A 23025-nucleotide genomic window follows, 5' to 3' on the forward strand; every position below is an offset into this window, starting at 1 on the left:
TTATGCTTTGGTCCTGATGTTCTGTTTTTCTTAAGTTAAAAGTCAAGACATGTCTATTTCAAGTAGCCCTCAGCACTTAAGCCATTTCTGGGGCTTTCAGCTTCACCCATTGGAAAGACAGGCTTGGGAGACTGCAAAGAACCCCACAAGGCAAGTAAGGGGAAGTTGAGTTTTAAATTCAAATGGATGAGGCATGTAATCCCTAGTTAGTCATCTTTTCAAGCAAGTCCTGCTCTGGAGTTGAGTGCAGCAGGTGCTCGAGGAACCAGCCAAGCACAGCCAAATCTTGGAGGACATGTTTCAAAACAAAAGAACCTTATTGACTCCATAAATCCCCTGGAAAAATTCCATCCAAAGGCCTTGTCAAAGCCTGTAACAGCCCCCTGCTGTCTTCTACACACACACACACACACACCTTTGTCATTATTGCAGTTCTAGAGTCTGATCCACATTCATCACCAAATATTTACTTGAGCTCCTACACTGTACAGAACACCTTGCCAGGTTCTGTTTAAGAAACCAGACCTTGGGCCTTTCTGGTGGCACAAGATGTAACCTATGAAGCTATCCTCAGCCACTGCAGCATGAGTTCGATCCCTGGCCAGGGAGCAGCCCACGTGGCACAGCAGACCTCTTGTGACTCACCTGCTGCTCCCCTCAGCAGTGTATTTCTGTCGTCTGCCTGTTCTGCTCCCCACTCTGTCTCTGGTGAATCCTCTCACCCCCCACACCTCTGGTCTGTACCCCAGTTCTTGTATGCATAAATAAATAAATCTTTAAAAAAAAAAAAAGAAAGAAACAAGACCTTACCTTCAGCGGGCTTCCAGCACATTTGGACAAGGGATCATTACCTGTGAAAGAACAAGCTGTGTCCCATGTGTACTGAATGGAGTAAACACCCTAGAACACATCTTCAAGGGCTGGGGGTTCTAGGCAAAGTCTCCTGGAGCACGTAAGGAGATCGAGTAGCATATCTGGGGATAAGGGGCTGTAGAGAATGAAATCCTGAGTTGTGTTCTCAGAGGGCCGCTGGGCGGGGCTTTTACAGACTTAAGACTGTCTAGTGGGCACCTCTCTCCCCTTGGAACACTTGACTGTTTCTCAGAGAGGAGAACGCCTTAAAAGATTCGGGGCAGAAATCTTGCTTCTAATATAAGAAGCAGAGTCGGTTAAAAGAAAGGGGTTCACGGATTCCTTTCACAGCATCTTTACACTGATACATTAAGTCATGAGACGATGTACCAATCCATTCAGTCCAATTCATTTCTGCCACTTTGCTTGGCTACTGGGGACATGGGACCAGCATGGACGCTGCATTACTGTGGCGCCTGTTTCTCAAAGTCTAGACCACAGAGGACCTTTAGCCTCAGCATTCCCAGAGCTAATTTTACAGACCGTCAGTCCTCACCTCAGACCTAGACTTACCCTATCAGAATCTCAGTCTTCTACCTCCTACTGCTCATGTCTGTGCTTTCGCACCTAGAGTTGGAGAACGCTGCTATTGCCTCTGTAAGCTATTGCCTCTGTAGGCTACTTCGGGACAGCTATGTCTGCTTGAACGTGAGGCAAACAAATAGTGCGCGATTGAAGCAGGCCGCGTAGGGGGCATTTCTGAGGCCTGCAGCCGCTCGCCAGCGCCTGCTGGGCCCAAGCTGGGGAGGGAGCAGCGAGGCCCCGCCCCTCCGCGCTAGCCACGCCCCCTCCGCGCTAGCCACGCCCCCTCCGCGCTAGCCACGCCCCGGTTGTCAAGGAACAAGAAGCCCCGCCCCTGCCGGGCGCGAGCCGCGGACCCAAACCCGGCCTCCTGCCTTTTACATCCGACCCTCAGCGGTGCTGTCACCAGAACCCTCCAGCGCGCTGCGGAGTGCAGCCTCCACTCGAGTGAGAGAGAGCGACATGGCGGCGACCAAGTCCGAGAATCTCTCCCTGGTGGTGCACGGACCTGGGGACCTGCGCCTGGTAAAACGGAAAGGGAATGCGATCCCAACCTGACCTTCCCCCACTCGCCTGCCTCTGGGGTCAACCGCTGCCCCAGCGCCCCAGTTTCAGCCGGGCGGGCCTGGGCCTTGCACCTGGCGTGCTTTGGCGGCCCCGATCCCAGCTGGTTAGCGCGTTGTGGGGAAGGGAGGCAGTTGGCTGTTATTGCTAAGGTGCTGAGGAGAGGGATCTTGTAGGTGCGTCCTGGACCTGGCCCCGTGATCTGCACGTGGTTGGAGCCCAGGCCAGTTGCAAAATGATTAAAGCCTTCCTCCTTTGCCAGTCACAGATTTGTAGTCCAGCCTCTTGTCGTTGCACTTTGCAAAAGAGACGCCAGCAAGACTGCCTGATTTAGTCCTGCCTTGAACTTCTCTGGGCAGACAGTGTAAGGCAGAAAGGGGGACCAGAGGGACTCTTAACAGATGTGGGAACTTGTATTTAATCTCTCTTACTTGGGGCTGACAAAACCTCCTTTGCAACATTATTATTATCATGAGAGTGCTCAGCACTTAGTAGTTACTCAGATAGTGCCAGCTCCTTTTTCTCTCCAAAACAGGCCTCCAGATCTTTAGGACTCCTGGTGTTGCTCCTTCAGGTGTCAGACTCCTGGATCTTGATAGTGTTCATGGCTTTTTTTTTTTTTTTTTTTTTTTTAATACTGGCACTGGGTACACTCAGAGGCGCGGGAGGGTGAGAGAATTCACCAGAGCCAGAGCGGGGAGCAGAACAGGCAAAAGGACGGAAGCACACTGCTGAAGGGAGTAGCGGGCGGCAGGAGAGGTCTGCGCCCATGTGGGACCCTCCTCAGGTGGCCGGGGAGCAGCGGGGGATCGAACCTGCGCTGCAGAGGCTGCGGGCAGCTTCGCAACCCAGCGCTCAACCGCTGCACCACCGGTGAGGCCCGGTCTTCATGGCTTTAAAGCGCCTATCTTTTTACCCCCTTAGTTAACATAAGGTTCACTTTCCAGCTATTTTCCTTGTCGCTTTAAAAACATTATGTATATTGGTCTGTTCCCTGGTTCACCAAAGTTCAGGGAACTATAGTCAGCCCTGTGGTTCTGCCAGGGCTCCGTCGACAAAGTCCATCTCAGATGGGCCTGGAATGTCAGTAGGTATGTGGGAAGCGTGCCAGCCATCTCTGCTATTCCCTAGTGCCTCCTCCTTTCTCACATAGAACATGTACCAGGATTTAGTATGTAGAGACTCAGATTATCCAAATTAGTAATTCTTGACTATTTGGGAACTTGTAGCCTTTCTCCACAGAATGCAAACAGACTGATTTTGGCAACAATTGCAGAGAAGTCTCTCCATAGACCCTCTAGGGGTCTGTGGATCCCAATCTAAGAATTTCTGCCTGGAGCCAAATCTCCATTTCCTCATGTGAGGACAGTGTCATCCCTAAGGGGACAGGCTGAATAAGTTAACAAAATCCAGAGAAGGACCCAAAGGTTCAGACTTCCATTCCAGTGCTCTCTCCACTCACCTTGGAGCCTCTCCCTAGCAATTAAAGCAACACTATTAGTTTTTATTGCTATAAATCAATATAGTATTATGAGAAAGGGAAAGTGGCACATCTCTATACAGCTCAGTGATCTCAAATTCATTCCACAAACACTTAGTGGATGAGAGGGTGCCTGCCATATGCACGGCACTGGACTGGGGCTGGGAGCCCAGAGAGGAGGAAAAGGACATAGCCCCTACTGAGAGTGGCATAGGTGTGGGTGCTGGTGCTGCCTGTCAGTACCAAAAGGCCAATAAGCCGAGAAAGGAATTGAATCTATAAGCACTTTTATTTTTCAGATCACCAGGCAGCAATCTGAGAGAAGGGGGGCAAAACACCTTTCTGCCTTCTCATCTAGAGCTGGACTTTTTATATTAAGTTAAACAAAGACAATTAGTCATAGGCAAACAGCCTGTCACATTGGGTCAGTATCTTGTACATGGCACTCATCTTGTACATCACATATCCACTCACCTTGGAGTCGATCCATCACAGTTGATGTTCCTGGTATTCGTCACATGCAGCCCCCAGAACTTATTATTACCCTCCCGGTTATCTTGACCCTGGTACAGCTGATGGCCTCCATGTCCAGCACTCATTTGAGCATCATCAGGCAAGGAATCTTGGTTTAGAGCAAGAGTTTTAGTTTAAAGAAAACAGATCAGGGCCTCCCCGGTGGCGTAGAGGTTGAGCACTGGGTTGCGAAGCTGCCCGCAGCCTCTGCTAGGCCAGTTCGATCCCCGGGATCCCCGGCTCCTCCCCGGCCATCGGAGGAGGGTCCCACATGGTGCGCAGACCTCTCCTGCCGTCCGCTGCTCCCCTCAGCAGTGTACTTCGGTCCTTCTGCCTGCTCTGCTCCCCGCTCTGGCTCTGGTGAATTCTCTCACCCTCCTGCGCTTCTGACTGTACCCAGTGCTTGTATGTATGTATAAATCAATCAATCAATAAATAAATCTAAAAAAAAAAAAGAAAAAAAGAAAACAGATCATTGGTCATATAGTGTGTACATGCAGCCTAGGCTATGTGTGTCTGTGCAGATTCCTATACTAGGTATGGCACTCTTTCCTGCCTCTCTAGCCCCCGTCACTACCCCATACCTGTATGGGGAAACAGATAGTTGTGAGAGCATTGATGGAGGAAGCAGAAAGCAAAACCCTCACAGGGAGGGACAATAGCCCAGGGAAGAGACTCTAGGGGAGATGATTGTTCCTTGAACTGGTTCTTAAAGGATAAGTTGGAGTCATTCTGGTAGATGGAAGAGTACATGCAAAGATATGTGACGTACAAGATAAGTGCCATGTACAAAATACTGACTGATGTGCTGATTGCACAGATGGTGAAGTTGGAGTGGTCCACAGGAACTTGCCTCTCCATGTGCTCAGGGCCTGCCTTAAGGTCATGTACATTATAAATAGTAGAACTAGAATTGCAACCCCAGATTCTGCTTTGCTTTAATTCTTAATATCATTTTCTCCCCTCTGTTTATCATGGCTCTGTAGAACAAAGTCTTGAAGACTGGAGGGGGTGTCAGCTCACCTTAAAACTGACCATATCAGCTTTGCCTTAGAATCTGCTCTCTTCCTGGCTTAGGGACTTTGGGTTGAGGTAAATGTAGCCTAAAGGCTTGAGAAAATGTAATGTGCTGGAGAATGTACCCTGTGGTTGTGGGGTTGGTCCACCAATGTAAAAGGATTCAGGGCAGATTCAGAAGGAGTTCCAGGTCTGCTTGAAAGTAGGAGGTGGTAAAATCAATTTACTAGATGAAAGAAGATAAAAAATCAGATTTGAAGATGTGAATTTAAGAAGTCCCTGGGACAGAATTTAAGGTGTCTTTGCGATGCCACCTTTATTCTAGGGGTGTGCTGGGATATAACATCTGCTGGGCTAGGCAGATGTAGATTCCAAAGTTATTTGCATCTCTCCCTCCCTGCCCAGAGGGCATTTGGAAACCTTCAAAGGGGATTTGTTATCACAATAATGACAAAGGGGCAGACTTCCTAGAGCTTACAGCACTGTCTTGCACAATTGTGCCCAAAGTCATCCTCTAAGGGGAAACTATCAATAGATAAACTATGCTGAGCAGGATGTGAAGTGAGAAAAAAAGTGATGATATTACCTTGGAGAAAACCCCCAAAAATAGAGGGGAAAGGGCATGGACTGAAGAGAGTGGCCTGTGCTGCCTTAGAGACACCTGTGACCTAACACAGACCATAGGCCCTCCTGGGTCCTTGCCACCATCATAGGTGGCACCATCATAGGATACCCTACCCATAGTGTATCTCTGCTCCTCTACTCCCTTCCTTAAGGCAGATAAGAATTTGGAGTCACTGGTACTGGCAGTGAACCAGAGAGAGCGCAGGGATGATGGGGGTGGTGAGGGGTAATTGTGTTATAGAGCAAGGAGAGGGGCAGCCCAAACCCCGCAAACCTGCCTATTCTAAATGGGTTCTGCCATCCGCCGCATCAACACAAAACATATGAGACTTTAATGGGAAGGAACTTTAATAAAAACTAGGAAACAATACAGGTAAGGCAAAGAGTCTAGTTTCTAAATGAAGCACCCAAAGTTACCCGTCCCCTCGTGGGTAAAACTCCATCCATATGGGATCGGCCCAGAGCAAGGCCCCAAAGCCTGCCACAAGTCTAAAGCATCTTCCAGTGGGGATCCACAGAAAAGAGTCAGAAACAACCAGACAAGCCCGGAAGGAAAAGAGCAAAATCAACATCAAGATAAAAGCTGCCATGGTCACCTCCCCATGGGTCTCACCCACATCTGTGTCACCCCTTCCACGACCAAAAGACAAGCGCAGCTTCTTCACGTGTCTCTAGGCTCCATGCGCCTCCTCCAGGTCTCCTGGCTCCATCCTGCTTCCTTCCTCAGTCTCTTCTGCAGCTTCTCCTCTTCCTGCTCAGCTCCACCCTCCCTTGGGTGGGGCAGGGAACCTCCCCCTTTCCTGGGGACCACCCTGTTACAATTGGTTCTCTTTGTGGGACAACCAAGTGAAATCCATGACTTCCTGATATGACCATTTGGGCTGACAAGGGACGGGGTCTACAGGGTGTACAGATAGAAATGGTTCACACTTCAGGAACTCATGGAATGGGTTTGTTTGGGGAAAGCCCATTCCTAAGATCTGAAGCAGGATAGGTAAGGGTTCTGAAGCAGGAAGCAAGGACTCAATCCTTCCCAGTTCTTCTGGGTAAGACCAGGGACCAGCCAGCAGCCTGTGCAGTGGTTCTGTGGGAAAATGTGACCTGGGCCACTTGAAACTTTGTCCCCCACCTGACAGGAAGGAAACCTAACACCCAGCCTTCCTCCTGCTTATGGAGAAGGCAAGATTACCTTTTCTTTCTTTCTTTCTTTCTTTTTTTTTAATATTTTTTAACTTTTAATTTTAAGCAATTCTATGACAAACATTCTCATAGTCTATATTTATGCACTTGTCCGAGTATATCCTTTTTTTTTTTTTTTTCTTATTAAAAAAAAAAATAAAAAAATAAAAAATACCTTTTCTTTCTTGATGCTGTGGCTGAGGGGAAGGAAAGATTAAACTCATTCTCTACTAGCTAGTGGTGGTCACCTCGGCCACAACAAGGGAGGACCCCTGACAGCTCCAGATCTCCCTGGCCTGGGGACCTGGGCTGTGGGGTCTGGACATTTTTAAGGTGGGTTTAGGTAAATCAGAGAGAGGATGTGTATATACATGCACCCATATACACACCCCGTACACTGAGAGACTGGAGGTTTTCTTTCTTTCTTTCAAGTTTTATTTTTATCTATTTATACATACAAGAACTGTGGTATAGGCCAGAGGTGCAGGGGGTGAGAGGATTCACCAGAAACAGAGTAGGGAAAAGAACAGGCAGATCTACTTGTTAGGAGTTGGCGCCTCAACTCCGTTCGGGGTTCCCAAAAACTACACGGAGCCAGAGATGCAAAAGCAAAAAGGCTTTATTGCTAGCTTAAGCTAGGGTCCGACTCTGCCTGGTATACTGACACAGCAGTCTCATCAGGTTGAGAGAAGGACCCCTTTAAGGGTGACAAGCTGTTTTTTTATACTTTGTAAACAGTAGAAAAAGGGGACCTTTCACAACAGGGACCAAGTTCAATCTGATTGTGTACCTTTCTTTGGCAACCTTTAAGTTTTGTTTACCCTTGCCTTGTGGTTCTTGTGGTTTTACCCTGCAATGGACAACTGTGCTCTTCAAAATGATCGTTTTCCTTAAAATAGCTGCTGTCTTGCTATGCTTAGTCCTTTAACATCTTACATACTGAGGGGAGCAGCGGGCGAGTCAGGGGAGATCTTCTGGCCCTGTGGGTCACTCCATGGCCAGGGATCGAACTCATGCTGCAGTGGCTGTGGATAGCTTCATAGTGCTGTGCTCAACCCCTTGTTCCACTAGGGAGGCCCCAAAACTGCAATGACTCTTGACAGGACTCCCCTCCCCCCCCATTTGGTTTTCTATGGAATTGGCAGGGCAAATGTTGGAGTTTAATCATTTCCCTTATTTCTAAAGAATGCACACTGGCAATGCAAAGACTATGCGCCCATTGTTGAAATCTTCTTTATCTGGCTCATCTATCATTAGTGGTGGTTGAAAGACTGACCAGCAGGCAGCAGATTCCTGCGTGGCTGCTCCACGGAACAGGAAGTGAGCCAGTTTTGACTTAAAGCTATGCAGATAACTTTTGTCTCTTGCCTGTTGGTGGAGTTGTTCCTAGAACATTCACTATATGTTCCCAAACTAAGTCAAAAGAATTGCTTTGAATTCATGCTATGTGTTGATATTTTTAAAAGATAATCCTATGTGTGCAACACAACAAGTTCAAAACATCACCGCCTTGCATGTATACTTGATGGCTGTTAAGATTTTTCAGGTGAGGGGGAGGGGATTATATGAGGAGGATTGTATAAGGAGGTGGCAGCAAGCAGCCCAAGTGACCTGAGCATCATGTCTCTTTCCCTGGTTAGGTTTGGTTCCAGCTGGCAGAGCCAGATGCTTCCTTTTGATCAGAGTAAAGGGTTCTGGTAGACTTTAAGGAGCATCTGGATTAAACCAGGGAGATTAATCTGAGTGAAGAAATGCAGGCAGTTTAATACCTGAGTTAGACTTGTCAGTCAGAGGCACTCGAGACTGAAAATAGAATAAACTCCTTCAGAAAAAGGAAAAACAAGGTAATAGCAAACAGCCCAAAGAAATGCCTCCCTTCTCTTTGTCTTGGTTATGTTTCAACTATAAAACAAAACTGAAACCAGATAAACAAAAGGAAATTAGATCTAGGAAATACTGCTTTTTCTGCCAACTGCTGTGGAAGGGGCAGCGCCTTTGTCTGCAAAAGGCCAAAAGACACAAAGCTAGCATTTTCCTCTGCAAGCAGCGGGAGCCATATACAATACCACAAGTAGGATTTTATGTATAAGTCCTCTTACTACTGAAACATGGTAAAAGCAGCCCTATTTTGGGTGTAGGGGAAATTTTTCTTTTAAAATTGATGATAAGGAAATTAAGCGGGAGGAGAAAGATGTGTGCATATATATAGTATTGACGTACACTTTATAAGGCTTTTAGTGTGACTGTTAAAGCTGGCAGTTTTTGGGCCTCCCTGGTGGTGCAGGGGGTTGAGCACCTTACTATGAAGCAATCCGCGGCTTCTGCAGAACGAGTTCGATCCTTGGCCGGCTGGGAAGCAACCCACATGGCGTGGCAGACCTCTCCTGTCTTGCCCGCTGCTCCCCTCAGCAGTGTACTTCGGTCAGTCTGCCTGTTCTGTTCCCCACTCTATCTCTGGTGAATCCTCTCACCCCCCGCATCTCTGGCCTGTCCACCAGCTCTTGTGTGCATAAATAAATCTTTTTTTTTTTTTTTTTCAAAGAAAGCTGGCAGTTTTCTCAAAACCAGATTTACACTAAGAACATTAATTCCTGGGGAAAATATATTCAGATTTCATAAAGTGATATTCAACTCAACAATTAATACAAATTACATAGAACTAAACACAATATGCAAGCATTTAATATTATTTACAGACCAGAGCATCCAACAAAGCTCAGAGATGTCATGCTTTTGCTTAAAATAAAGAACCATCTAAGGGCCTCCCCGGTGGCGCAGCGGTTGAGCGCTGGGTTGCGAGACTGCCCGCGGCCTCTGCGGCGCCGGTTCGATCCCCGGCTGCTCCCCGGCCACCTGAGGAGGGTCCCACATGGCGCGCAGACCTCTCCTGCCGCCCACTGCTCCCCTCAGCAGTGTACTTCGATCCTTCTGCCTGCTCTGCTCCCCGCTCTGGCTCTGGTGAATTCTCTCGCCCTCCCGCGCTTCTGACTGTACCCAGTGCATGTATAAAATGAAAACAAACAAGCAAACAAATAAATAAATAAATAAAACATGCCTCTATTTAAAAAAAAAAAAAAAAGAACCATCTAATATGTTCATATATAATTATCCCCATACATTTTGAATTAGGAGGAAATGATTTTTTAAAAAGTTACTCTGTCTGCCTGTCTATCTCAGTTGAGAGTTAAACAGTCCTGTAATCATCCTGTATGGATTCAATTCTCAGTGCCAGGAAGCTCAAAGGAGAGGAAAGATTCAGCTACCCAGCCCCGGGAACACAGGGAAGACTTCTTGCAGGATGTGATTGCTCCTCTGGTGCAATCCTGGGTGATTGCTTTTAGTATTCATAATTCGCATTCATGTCCATGTTCATGAATCTCTATCCCTGAACCACGCCTGAGCACCAGTCCTAGGAATACAACCACTTGTTGGTGAGCCCCATCTGGATGTCCCCAGACCTTGCAATCCTAGCACATCCAAGCCCAAGTCTCCCTGAGTTACCACAAAGACTCCGAGATTTCCTATTCCTTAGTTCCCTCTTCAGGTGGGATCTTGTAGAAAACAGAGGGATTAGCTGCTAGAAAAATGGCTCTGTGATGTCAGGTAAGTGAGTGAGATTGGGATGAGTTTGGGAATTGCAGAAGTCCTGGGGGGTCAGTATGTGAGAGGCTTAGGATTTTATGGGGCCCCTGAGCACTTTAAATGGTTTATATTTTAGGAAGATTGCTATTAGCAGAACTAGGCTAAGACCCAAGAGCCTGGGCTAGACACCAGCTCAGTGAACTTTGGGAAAGTGAGCAACCCCTCTACTTTGAATCCTGAGTTTGCTGCAACTAAGTCGGCTAGAACAAAGCATCTTATGACCAAACAGAAAATTGGGAAACTTCAAAGCACCCTGCACACACTCAATGGAGGAGGAAAATTGAGGAGGGAGGGAAGCAAAAATAAGGCCTCCTGCTCTCTCTCCTTATGTGTGCAGGGCAGTCAGCTGACAGGTTGACAGGGTACCTGGCAAGTGGGGGCAGGTGGCAGATGATGGTGGGTTGTGAGGACCTGGGGCGAGGCTGGCTGCTTTCTCCAAGCCCTGGCTGCTATTCTTTATTCTCAGGTAGGAGGTGAGCAGGAGGCTGTACACTCTGTCTCACAGCTGATAGAATTAAGTCTAAAAACAATGCTGGCATCCTACTTCACTTTCTTCCAAATTCTAACCTTTTAAGGAGCAGTCAAGTGCTCTTACTATTGCCATGAAAACTAGGGAAATACAACTTTTCCTTAAAACACTTTCTAAAAACGTCACCCTTTTCAAAGGGAAAAGGATTATGTTATCCACTGCTGGTTCAATCACACTGTAAGCTAATTATAGAAAAAGAACTTTGATTTTCTCTTTTTTTTTTTAAAGATTTATTTATTTATGCAAACAAGAGTTGGGGCCAGAGATGCGGGGGAGTGAGAGGACTCACCAGAGACAGAGTGGGGAACAGAACAGGCAGACTGACTGAAACACACTGCTGAGGAGAGCAGCGGGCGAGATAGGAGAGGTCTGCTGTGCCATGTGGGTAGCTCCCTGGCTGTCCGGGGATCGAACTCGTGCTGCAGAGACTGTGGATTGCTTCATAGTACAGTGCTTAACCCCTTGCGCCATCAGGGAGGCCCTGATTTTCTTTTGTAATAAGAGCTAACTTATTTACTATGAGTTGGAATCTCTTTTTTATGATTATCCTCATTATACACAGGAGGAAACTGAGGACACAAAGAGATTATGTAACTACCCTCAAGGTCACATAGCTTGTGGAGGGGATCCTGGGTTTGCACATGATCAGACAATTCCAGAGTCTGAATTCTTCAACATTGCACCATTCAGGTTGGCTGGAGGAGGGAAAATGCATCTTTCTCTGATTTCTCCTTGTGTTAAGGCCATTGCTACACCTGGCGAACATGTACAAAGAGAATATACTTGAATGTGCAGGTGGAAGTAGGAGGCTATTAGCATGTATTTAGGAAGTACATATTTAGGCTAGTTTCAGAAAATATATTTTTCAAAGATTTATTTTATTTATTTTTGCATACAAGAGCTGGGGTATAGGCCAGAGGTGTGGGAGGGTAAGATGATTCACCAGAGACAGTGGGGAGACAGGAGAGGTCTGCTGTGTCATGTGGGTTAGCTCCCTGGCCGGGGATCCAAATCATGCTGCAGTGGCTGGCGACATGCTGAGACTTAACCCCTTGTGCCACTAGGGAGGCCCCTCAGAAAATATTTTTTTGAAAAAGCAAGATAGCATTTAGGATGCTGGAGGCACCGAATGATTCCTTGTTCCCACAGAGAGTTCTCCAGAGTATTTCCATGATATTAATGGGGTGGGGGGGGGGAGCAGGGAGAGACCTGAAGGTGTTAGAAGAAGGAAAAAGATGTATATCACATGTGTTTCTGACTTGAATTAGAAAATGCTGTAAAAATATACACTGCTATAGAAAAGAATAGTAACTTCTTTATCCCCTTTTACTGTCACTCACAGAAAGATAAGAAATCCTGTTCAGGAAGTCATGAGTTAGCCTGAGATTACAAAACCTTTGGGAAGAAAGGGGTTGTGGGGATAAAAGTGAAAGTTTGAGATTTCAGAGGAACTAAGAAACTCTGATAGATGAGAAATAGGTTAAATGAAAGAATATCACCACTGGAATCTGAGACAGAAAAGGAGATTAAGTAAACAGAGGATTGTAACCAACCTCATACCAAGGAATCACAAGTGAAAAGCAAAATTCTTTAAGCAACTGTGCTGTGATTACTTTCTAAAACATTGTGAGTGCCACAGATGTGCCTGGGATAATATTTACAAATGTAAGGGCTGATCTTAGCAAGGTCTGGTGCTCAGGAGGCATGTCTTCAGAGGGGAGATAGAAGAGGTATTTAAATTATCCATAAGGTGTGTTCAGCTATTAAAAAAAGATAAAATCATGCCATTTGCAGCAATGTGGGTGAAGCTAGAACAAATTATGCTCAGTGAAACAAGCCAGAAGGAAAAAGAAAAGTATCAGATGGTTTCACTTATAGCAAGAATATAGGGGAGCCAAATAAGACATCAGTGTAAAAAAATAATAACAGTACAAAACACAACAAAGCAAAAATGGACAATTATAAATCAGAGACATGCTGCAGGGGAGGAGGAGGGAGAGGGATCAGAGGGAGGGAGGGAGGAGCACAGGGGACTGAGGTGATGGTGCACGGGTGCCTTGGTGAAGGAAACTCTATGGGGACTGCACCTGAGGAGGTGGGGGGAAGCAAATATTGTTTAAAAATGAATAATGATGTAAAAAAATAAAAATGAGAGATAAAAAAATAAAATAATTGACAATCAAAAAGAAAAAAAGAAAAAGCCAGGTTGTTGACACTGCACCCTCTAGTGTCTTGGAGAGTCACTGCAGCTTTGCCTGTGTGATAAAGCCAAAGGCTGTTAATTCAGTAAGTACTTATAATAGTCATCTCTAGTGACCCAGACCTACTTAGTGTGCCCAGCTGTTTGTGCTTGAATCTCACCACCCCTCCACCCACTAATGGGGTATTGAGGCCTGGTGTGCTTGGAGGCAAGAAAATGAAAACTATGCTGTGGAAAATTGTGCCTTTTCTCAGTGCCTGGGAAGTTAGTGCCTTGTCGGGGAGGATGAGATGTTCCATGTTTGAAATAAAGACATTAGTCTTTTTTTTTTTTTTAAAGATTTATTTATGCATACAAGAGCTGGAGTACAGGCCAGAGGTGCGGGGGTGGGGGGACTGAGAGGATTCACCAGAGACAGAGTGGGAAACGAACAGGCAGATTGACTGAAGTACACTGCTGAGGGGAGCAGCGGGCGAGTCAGGAGGGAGGTCTGCTTTGCCATGTGGGTCGCTCCCTGGCCGGCAATCGAACTCATGCTGCAGAGGCTGAGGATTGCTTCACAGTGCTGTGCTTAACCCCTCGCGCCACCAGGGAGGCCCAAGACCTTAGTCTTTAGTTTCAACTTAACCTGCATTTTAAAATTTCACAGTGTAACAGAAACATAAATGAACACAGATATTCTTTTTTTTTAAGATTTATTTTTATTTATACAATAGCTGGGGTACAGGCCAGAGGTGTGGGGGGGTGAGCGGATCCACCAGAGACAGAGCGGGGAGCAGAACAGGCAGACAGACCAAAAGCACCGCTGAGGGGAGCAGCGGGAGAGACAGGAGAGTATCTCCCTGGCCAGCCAGGAATCAAACCCGCGCTGCAGAGGCTAGGGTTAAGATGCAACCTATGAAACTATCCACAGCCACTGCAGCATGAGTTCGATCCCCAGCGAGGGAGATACCCACATGGCGCATCAGACCTCTCCTGCTGCGCCCGCTGCTCCCCTCAGCAGTATATTTCAACAGATCTGCCTGTTTGTTCCCCACTCTGCCTCTGGTGGATCCTTTCACCCCCTACACCTCTGGCCTGTACCCCAGTACTTGTATGCATAAATACATCCTTTTTAAAAAAAGTAAGCCTTTTTAAAAAAAAAAGTCTGCCTTGAGCCTGTTTCACCATATTAGACTGCTTTTTTGTATAATTTTTTTTTTTGCAGGTTTTTTTTTTTTTTTTTTTTTTTAAGACTGCTTTTTTGGACGCAGCTCTGCCATTACTACCTCATTGTTACTGTTGGGGGTAAGGATGTCCTGAGCTAATTCCATGCAGGCTTTGTGGACTCCACCCCCACTCCAGGCCAAAGCCATCAGGATGTTGGGAAAGACAAATCCCCGTCACCACCAAAGGGAAGGTGGCTGGGACCAGAGGGTGGAGTTAAGCAGCCAGGTTGAGTATAAAAACCAAACACGTGGGCCTTGCGGGGCTCGCTATCGCTCGCCTCCTGGCTTCAGAGCTCCTGGCCATTTGGGATTCCAGATCGGTGGATCGGGTAGGACGCATTTAAAACTTTTCTCCCACTTTTCTACCTGAGCTGTACATTTCCTCATTTCCCCTTCCCTTGTAAATGAACCTTTTATTAACCTTTCTCGTGTGCCTGCAGTAGAGTATTGGTAAGTCCTTTTGAGTGCGCGGGTGAGGACCCACAGTCAGGCAACCCGTTTTGTATCAGGGCTGCCCTATAACAGTACCAACGACAGCTTGCTACATGTCCTCTTCCTCTGTCTCATCCTTTGGAAAAATGGGTTGATAATAATAGAAGGTTCTATATAGGGTTGTTGTGAGGATTAAAGGAGATGCATGTAGGGCAGTTAGCACAGGCCCTGACACGAAGAAGTTGGCCAGTGTTAGCTAATCAGCATTAGCATTGTCACTTCAGCTTTGTCTCACTGGAGACAGGAGTTCAAATTAGCATTGAGTGGCTTCACCTGAATGGACCAGTCATCTGAGAGGAACAAGTACCTCAGGCCTGTTGCAGAAGCAGTATATTGGAGAGTGGTTAGTTAATAAACCTCCCTCCTCCCCCTGGTTTGGAACAGAGCTCTGTACCTGGTGCTGAAGAGATTGAAGGAGTGGCCGTTGGTATCCAGGTATTTATTGTCTTGTTAGCAAAATAGACCTTGTGTTACCTATACAAAAATTTGGGGGAGTCTTTCAAGTGCAAGTTTTAAGCCTGATTGACAGCTCCTAAATCACCTGTGAAGGACAAAAGGCTTATTCCAACCACCTTGGGGGTACAGTGGGATACAGTGAAGCAGGCTTGGGAATCTCAGAGTAGGACACACCTGAGTTCAACCCTGGTTTAGCTACTCTGGTGGTAATGATCTTGAGTAAGTCATTTAACTTCTCAGCCTCAGGTTTCTTGTCTGCAAACTGTAGACTGTGATGAGGAGCATGTGCCATGATGTGCACAAAGCCCAGCACACCATCTGGCACATAATAGGTGCTATAACATTTTATAGCCCTTCTCCCTCTTTTTGGCTGCCTTCAAAGTTAAAATCAAAACTTGAATTTGGCACACAGTAACCTTCCTCCTTATCACCAGGAATGTCCTAACCAGTTGGGAAAAAAAATGTGTTGTAAACTGACATATATTATCAATCATGAATACCAGAATAGCTAAGGTTGCTTTTGGAACTCTGGGAGTGGCCAAGATGCAGGGCCCATGTGTTCCCAACCGCCCTCTAAAAAACTCCACATGGGGGCGTTTGGGAAGAGAGGGCCAGGCGCTGGTCTGTGTCCTGCAGCACGCACGCTTTCTCCAGTCTGTCTACAGAGAAAAAACCCTCAGATACAACTGCAAGAAACACCCTCATCTTCTCTCTGTGTAAGTTTGTCAGACCAAGCAAATCTGTGTCTAAGAATGTTTTTCCTGGAGAGGGGGATCTGATATGGAAGACAGATCTAGAGATCCAGGAGCAGCATGTTCTTTCTGCTTATGGGGTGCATGTAAATACTTCTTTCTTGCTCCTGGGGGAATTGCACTGGAGGCGTGGGTGAAGTCAGCAATTAGAGTGTACTCCCTAAGGCTTCCAACAGCAGCAGTATGGTCTGTTCCTGTGTTAAGAAATATTTGAGTGAAATTCCACTTTAACAAACAAAAAAAAAAAGGGGGGAAATGTTCATAAGATAAAGTTATCAAGTATGCTAACTAATTTTTTTTTTTTTCTGTTTTGTTTCCTTTAGGAGAACTATCCAATCCCTGAGCCAGGCCCAAATGGTAGGTTTTCTGTTTCTTATTCTGGAAATACATTTGTATTACTCCCTTACCTCCTCTTTCCCTACCATTCATTACTTTTAGCTTCATTAAATATCGGATGGTCTCACTCATAGCAGGAATCTAGAAAACCTAAATAAGGGACCAGGAAAAAGAATAACTCTAAGAAAGAATATATCAAAATCAACAAACAACTATGAACCAGAGACACTCTATGGGGGATGGGGGGACGGGGAAAGGAGGGATTGGGGTCAAAATAAGGGGGTTGTAATAAAATTTAAATTAAAAAAATTTAAAAAAAGATGGAGAAATAAATGTTTCAGAGCGTGCAAAAAAAAAAAAAAAAAAAAAGACCTATGCTTTTGTTAGGCTGAGGGCCTAGGGTGTTATCCACAGTAGGAAGGGGTAAATTTAATTTGGCTACTACATGAGATAAAAGAAATAACAACTGGGTTGTGAAGCTGCCCGCGGACTCTGTGGCGCCGGTTGGATCCCCGGCTGCTCCCCGGCCACAGGGTGAGGGTCCCACATGGCGCGCAGACCTCTCCTGCCGTCCGCTGCTCCCCTCAGCAGTGTACTTTGGTCCTTCTGCCTGCTCTGCTCCCCGCTCTGGCTCTGGTGAATTCTCTCACCCTCCTGCACTTCTGACTGTACCCAGTGCTTGTATAAATAAAAAATAAATAAATACATACATACATACATAAATCTTTAAAAAAAAAAAAAGAAATAACAATAGACCCAGAATAGTTAACACCTCAGATTGCTGGCTTGTCACAGAGTTTTTTGACATAAAATGTCTTTATAGACCAAAGTCAGAGTTGTCCCTCCCTTCCCCTAATAACAGAGTAGGTCATTCTGTCCGCCATAAGCTGTTACTTGGCTTGCCAATCATGTCCTAACCCTACCCTGAAATTTGTTAAGGAAAACATCTGCAGAACTTTATTAATTAGGAGAGGGAGTGGCTCAGGACCTTCTGCTTGGTAGGGACAAGAAAAGCCGCATGCAGCCCTGCGCCACTGCAGAAAGTAGGTGAGTGCACTGGGGCAAGGCTCCCATCACCTTTGCTCTGCTCCTTCTGGCCTCTCACTGTACACACAAGCCTACTGGGCCAAGCTGACATGCACGTTTCCTGGGGTGGTGTCTGTGCCTGGTTGGCTAGGATAGATTGGGTGGGACAGAGCCTTGCTGATGGTTTTCCAGTCCCTCCCATCCCTGGGGTCCCACTTCGTAATCTGCATAACTCTGAAGTGAGACTGGGAGCCAGGGCCAGCGATATAGACAACTCATCCCACATCTAGATACTCAAGTCCTTTCTGTCTTGTGGATTTGGGGATGTAGTTCCCCAACCCAGCCCACCTCACCCCAGAATTGTAGCTTCTGTGTGAGCATAAGATTGGAGGCAGCTTTCCTGGCAGCTTCCAGAGCTTTGCTACTCAAAGGTCAGTTGGGTTATTCATGTAGAGTGATAAAAATGCAGACAATAGATATTTCTATCAGTGTTTAGCAAATGATGTATATTTAGGGCTTAAGCTTTTTCACCAAGATATCATATTCAGAGACATGAAGGCGGTACCTCATGATTTCCTGAAAAGTTGTCGTTGATTGCAGAGGTGCCCAAACAAGGACTAGAACTCGAGGGGTCCGGGTTCTGCTTCTCTCTCTGAGGCAGCTTCTTTTTTTTTTTTTTTTAAAGATTTATTTATTTATGCATACAAGAGCTGGGGTACAGGCCAGAGGTGTGGGGGATGAGAGGATTCACCAGAGACAGAGTGGGGAGCAGAACAGGCGGATTGACTGAAATACACTGCTGAGGGGAGCAGTGGGCAAGACAGGAGAGGTCTGCTGCACCATGTTGGTTGCTCCCTGGCTGGGGATCGAACTCGTGCTGCAGAGGCTGCAGATTGATGAGGCAGCTTCTGTCTTCACTTTCATGTCTGTTGCTACATTTGAATTGGAGGGGGAAATGATGATAACTTCAGCTAGAGTTCTTGAAATCAGATTTCATCGCTTATTACAAATTGGCAGCGGTGGAAACTCTGGGATAATTTTCTTTAGACAAATGACTATCCCCCACCATTGATCTCAGAATTCACCCTGCCATTTCTGACTCTGTTCCCAAAACCAAAGATGAAGAAAGTTAGGGCCACGCCTGGTGGATCACCCACGGTTTGTGGCAAGGACAGTGTGTGAGACATCTGAATGCATAGCACAGCTTTGGGTCTCTTTGTCTGTCTGAGACAGAGTTTTTTCTCAGGGGGATACTCTTAACGTGGTCATCTCAGTTAGATGAGGCAGTAATCTTCTAGTACTTATTTTAGCAAAGAGGCTCAGTAGCTTCATTATTCTCAACTTGGAAAACTGACAACAACAATACCACCAAATCTCACTTTATTCAAACTTGTAAAGGGGAGATGCCAGTTGAAATCTTTGGGTGGTTTAAATTAAAGCTGCACTTTTAAAGAAAACAACAGACATGAAGAATGCAGCCTGGTAGCTCATGTTGCCAAGCCTAGATTCTGCCAGCCTCCCTCACATGAATAGGTAGGAATCAAGCATAGCATATTCATTGTCTGGAAGCTGTTAGATGCTAAAAAATTTAACAGTTTGTTCTCTTAGGTGGTTGGTACATTTCTCCTTACTAATAATATCTTACTGATGCAGTGTATTAGAGTTCTCTAGAGACATAGGAGAGATAGATTTATTGTATAGGTTTGTTCTTACAGTTTGTGTGTGTTTGTGTGTGTGTGTATGGAGTGAGGGGGGAGATTTATTTTGGGGCTTAACATGATTGTGGGAACTGAAGTTTTTAGGGCTGACCACAAGACTGGAAATTGAGGTGATATTGCCATATTGGAGAATTGCTTCTTCAGGAAAACTGTCTTCACTGATTGGATGAGATTTGTCTACATTGTAGAGGGAAATCCGCTTTAAGTTTACTGATTTAAATGCTCGTTTGTTTTTATTGAGGTTATAATTGACATATAACATTATGTCAGTGTCAAATGTACAGGATATAGTGTCTTGCTATTTGTATACACTGTGAATGATCACAATAAGTAGGCACCATCACTGTATAGTTGCATCTGCCACCATATAGAGTTACAAATGTTTTTTTCTTGTGATGAGAACTTAGAAACTTTCAAATATGTAATATAGTATAATTGACTAATATTCCCATACTGTATATTATAGTCTCATCATTTATTTCATAACCGAAATAAATGATTTCAGTTGACTCCTTTACCCATTTCGCTTTTTCCCTGCCACTGGCCAAAACCAATCTGTTTTCAGTATATGTGAGCTCAATTTTTTTTTTTTTTGGTTGGTTGTTTTTTGGTTTTGATTCCACATACAAATCAAATCATATTTTTGTATATTTTTTTGGTTGGTTGCTGTTTTTTGATTCTACACATAAAATGAAATCATATTTGTATATTATTTGTCTTTCTCTGTCTAGTTATTTCACTTAGCCTCATGCCCTCCCTCAAGGCTCATTCAGGTTGTCATAAATGGCAAGGTTTTGTTCTTTTTGTGATGGAATATATATAAACTACAATCTTTTTTTCCAACCTTTTTCATTTTTAAGTAAAAAATTTTGAGGTAATGTTGGTTTACAACATTGTTTTAGGAGAATAGGTTTACGTCTCTGCAAATGCTTGTTACATGCCTACTACTAAAGCACCAATAATCCTCCACCATGTCCATTGAACCCCCCTCCCTTTGCTCCCCAGTCCCCATCCTACCCTCCTGTTAGCCTCAGATCTGTAATCAGATTTCAAAGGTTTGTTTTGATTTGTTTCACAGGTTGCTTGCTTTTTTTTTTTTCCACATAAGTGAAATGATCCTAAACCATATATTCTTTATCCATTCAACCATGATGGACACTTAGTTCCTATCATGACTATTATGAATATTGCTGCACTGAACATGGAATGCTTAAATGTTAATCACATCTAAAAAGCATCTTCACAGCAGCATCTAGTATTTTCCAAATAACTGGTTATTGCAGCCTAGCAAAGCTGACAGATAGAATTAACCATCACATGCAGTTATTTTGCTCTGTGGAAGCTTTTTTGCATTGCAAGACTTAATTGGTGGTAACTGTTTAACTAATTTTCCTCTATAGTTTAAATTGTATACCTGACTGTCAAAACCAAGCCCTTTCCTTGTCCAGAGGAAAAGTGCTAGGATGCTGCAGAATGATAGAGGAGTTGTCCTCTCCCTCACTTGCTTTCTCTCCTTTCTCTTATCAGAGGTGCTACTGAAGATGCATTCTGTTGGAATCTGCGGCTCAGATGTCCACTACTGGCAGAATGGTCGAATTGGGGATTTTATTGTGAAAAAGCCAATGGTGCTGGGACATGAAGCTTCTGGAACAGTTGTAAAAGTGGGATCATTGGTCAAACACTTAAAACCAGGTCAACAAAGCCTTTCTTCAATAATGAATTTCATTCCACATAAATTTGGGTGCTTTCTGTGAGCCAGGACCTGTATTAAACACAAAAGATACAGCAATGAACGAGACTATCTCAGTCTGAACAGACCTGAGACAGACAGATAGGTCTTAATTACAGTTATGTTAAGGGCAGTGGAGCAGGATATAGGGTACTCTCTGGGAATTTGCCCATATCCCTACAGAAGGGACAATTAATCCACCCCCTGAAGTCAGGTAAAGGGCTAGGGAAAACCTTCCAGTCACAGGAACTGCAAACTTCCTCTTCCTGCCAAAAACCAGGACCTTGAATGCAGTTTTTCATTTTAATGAATGTTGGAAACCATCAATATTTGCTTACTTATTCTTCCAAAGGGAGGAATTCTCAGCTGTGGCAGATTGTGGATTTCCCCAATATGGCGAATTAAATCCTAACTATATTGGCATAGCTAACTATTGGCTTTGACCTTCCTTTGCTGGTGAGACCAATGTACAGCCTAGAGATGTCAGATTATCCAGGGAAGGGTGGGTTGGCAGAAGGTGCCATTCTGTGTTAGCTCTGAAAGAATCAATAAATCTAAGGCATGATTGAATTCTAATTTACTTACGCTCTGCCTATTTCATAGCTTGAATTTCCTCTGTAGCACCTGCTCAGATAATTACGACAAATGCAATACTGCTAGATTTTGCTACTGCTACTATTATCACCATGCCTACCTTTAGTAAATACTATGTACAAGGACTTTACATGTTTCTCTGGGTACTTTAACACAAAAAAATGTATAAAAATAGCTTCACATGTCTCTGCTTAGTAAAGGGCAGACCTCTACCAGTTCTTCTCAGACTTCTATCTAGTAGTACATCCCTCTGGGGGTAGGGAGAGGAGTCAGAATTGACTGGGAAGGTATAGAAAGAAATTAAATTTCTGAGGTACTGTCAAAGGTCTATATTTTGATAGGAGTTTACACATTTATCAAAATTCACCTAATGATCTATCAGTGTCTTAATTTTCCCTTCAAAAAGAATCATAAACAGATGCTGAACTCTAGTTAATGTTATACAGGCTGAAGTATCTAAGGGTGAAGTGTGCTAATGTTTGCAACCTACTTTGAAATGTGTCAGCAAAGAAGATGGACTGGTTGATAGATAAAGGAGAGATGGGGAGGGATGGATGCATGTGATGAAAGTGAATAAAACTGAATGTTAATTGAAGAATCTAGATGCAGGATGTCTGGATGTTCCTTTTACAGTTCTTTCAACTATGCTGTATATTTGATAATCTCCATAATTATAGGATAGAAAGCAATTCTAAGGCTGTGTTTCTAAGCAGATATAGAGTAAAATTACAATAGAGCTTGCTGTTCTGCAACCTGAATGCTACTCTCTGCTGCACCAGTTGGAGTCCTCAATAGGTCATTTACCAGGAATTGGTTGACTTGTAGGTATTGTCTAAACACACCCAACTAAATAAGATACACCGTAATTATGGCTTTAGTGTTTGTCAAAGCCTTCTGTGTTTTCAAAACAGTTGAAGAAAAAATTGTCTGCAAATTCCACACATGAGCTACCTCTTTTGCAGAAGCAGGAGATGGAAGCTAGGCTTGGTTTGCCTTAGTGATGGAATCGGTCCTGTGCTTCCAAGTTGAGAGGTGTCTACGGAGCTAGAGGGGCAGATTGACTTGTTGCAGGAGTTAGTAAAAGGGCAATCAAACCAGTCTGTGGAGATGTGGGTAGTCATTTTCTCTGCATGAATCAGTGCCGTGTCTCGTGTGAAGCACTAGTGGACTGACCTTGCCTAGGGCACCCAGGGAGGAGAGCACCGATTGAGCCAGATTCCCCCATCCATCATCTGCCCTGAGCACAAGTCCCTTCACAGCATCTCTGCCCCTGCCCACGTTTTCCTCTCCAGGTGATCGTGTTGCCATCGAGCCTGGTGCTCCCCGAGTAACCGATGAATTCTGCAAGATGGGCCGATACAACTTGTCACCGACCATCTTCTTCTGTGCCACGCCCCCTGATGATGGAAACCTCTGCCGCTTCTACAAGCACAATGCTGACTTCTGTTACAAGTTAGTACCCACTGCCTGCTGTGCCGCCTGTGCAGCTCCCTCTCCATCCGTTTGGTGTTCTTTCTGCGAGTTTCCTGTGG

General features: G+C 45.0%; 1 protein-coding gene across 1 annotated transcript in view; it reads left to right on the forward strand.

Annotated features, from left to right (window-relative positions):
• Positions 1-1782: 1782 nt before the first annotated feature.
• The window catches only part of SORD (sorbitol dehydrogenase), a 36985-nt gene continuing 15742 nt past the window's right edge, over positions 1783-23025 (forward strand). Inside the window, exons 1-4 of the mRNA XM_037502398.2 lie at positions 1783-1959; positions 16414-16447; positions 20698-20862; positions 22786-22945. Coding sequence (XP_037358295.1) covers positions 1897-1959; positions 16414-16447; positions 20698-20862; positions 22786-22945 — 422 coding nt within the window. The 5' untranslated portion in view covers positions 1783-1896. The remainder of the gene's footprint in view (positions 1960-16413; positions 16448-20697; positions 20863-22785; positions 22946-23025) is intronic.

The sequence above is a fragment of the Talpa occidentalis genome, unplaced genomic scaffold, assembly GCF_014898055.3.
Source record: "Talpa occidentalis isolate TD23 unplaced genomic scaffold, MPIMG_talOcc4v2.1 talOcc4.11, whole genome shotgun sequence".
Taxonomy (NCBI): domain Eukaryota; kingdom Metazoa; phylum Chordata; class Mammalia; order Eulipotyphla; family Talpidae; genus Talpa; species Talpa occidentalis.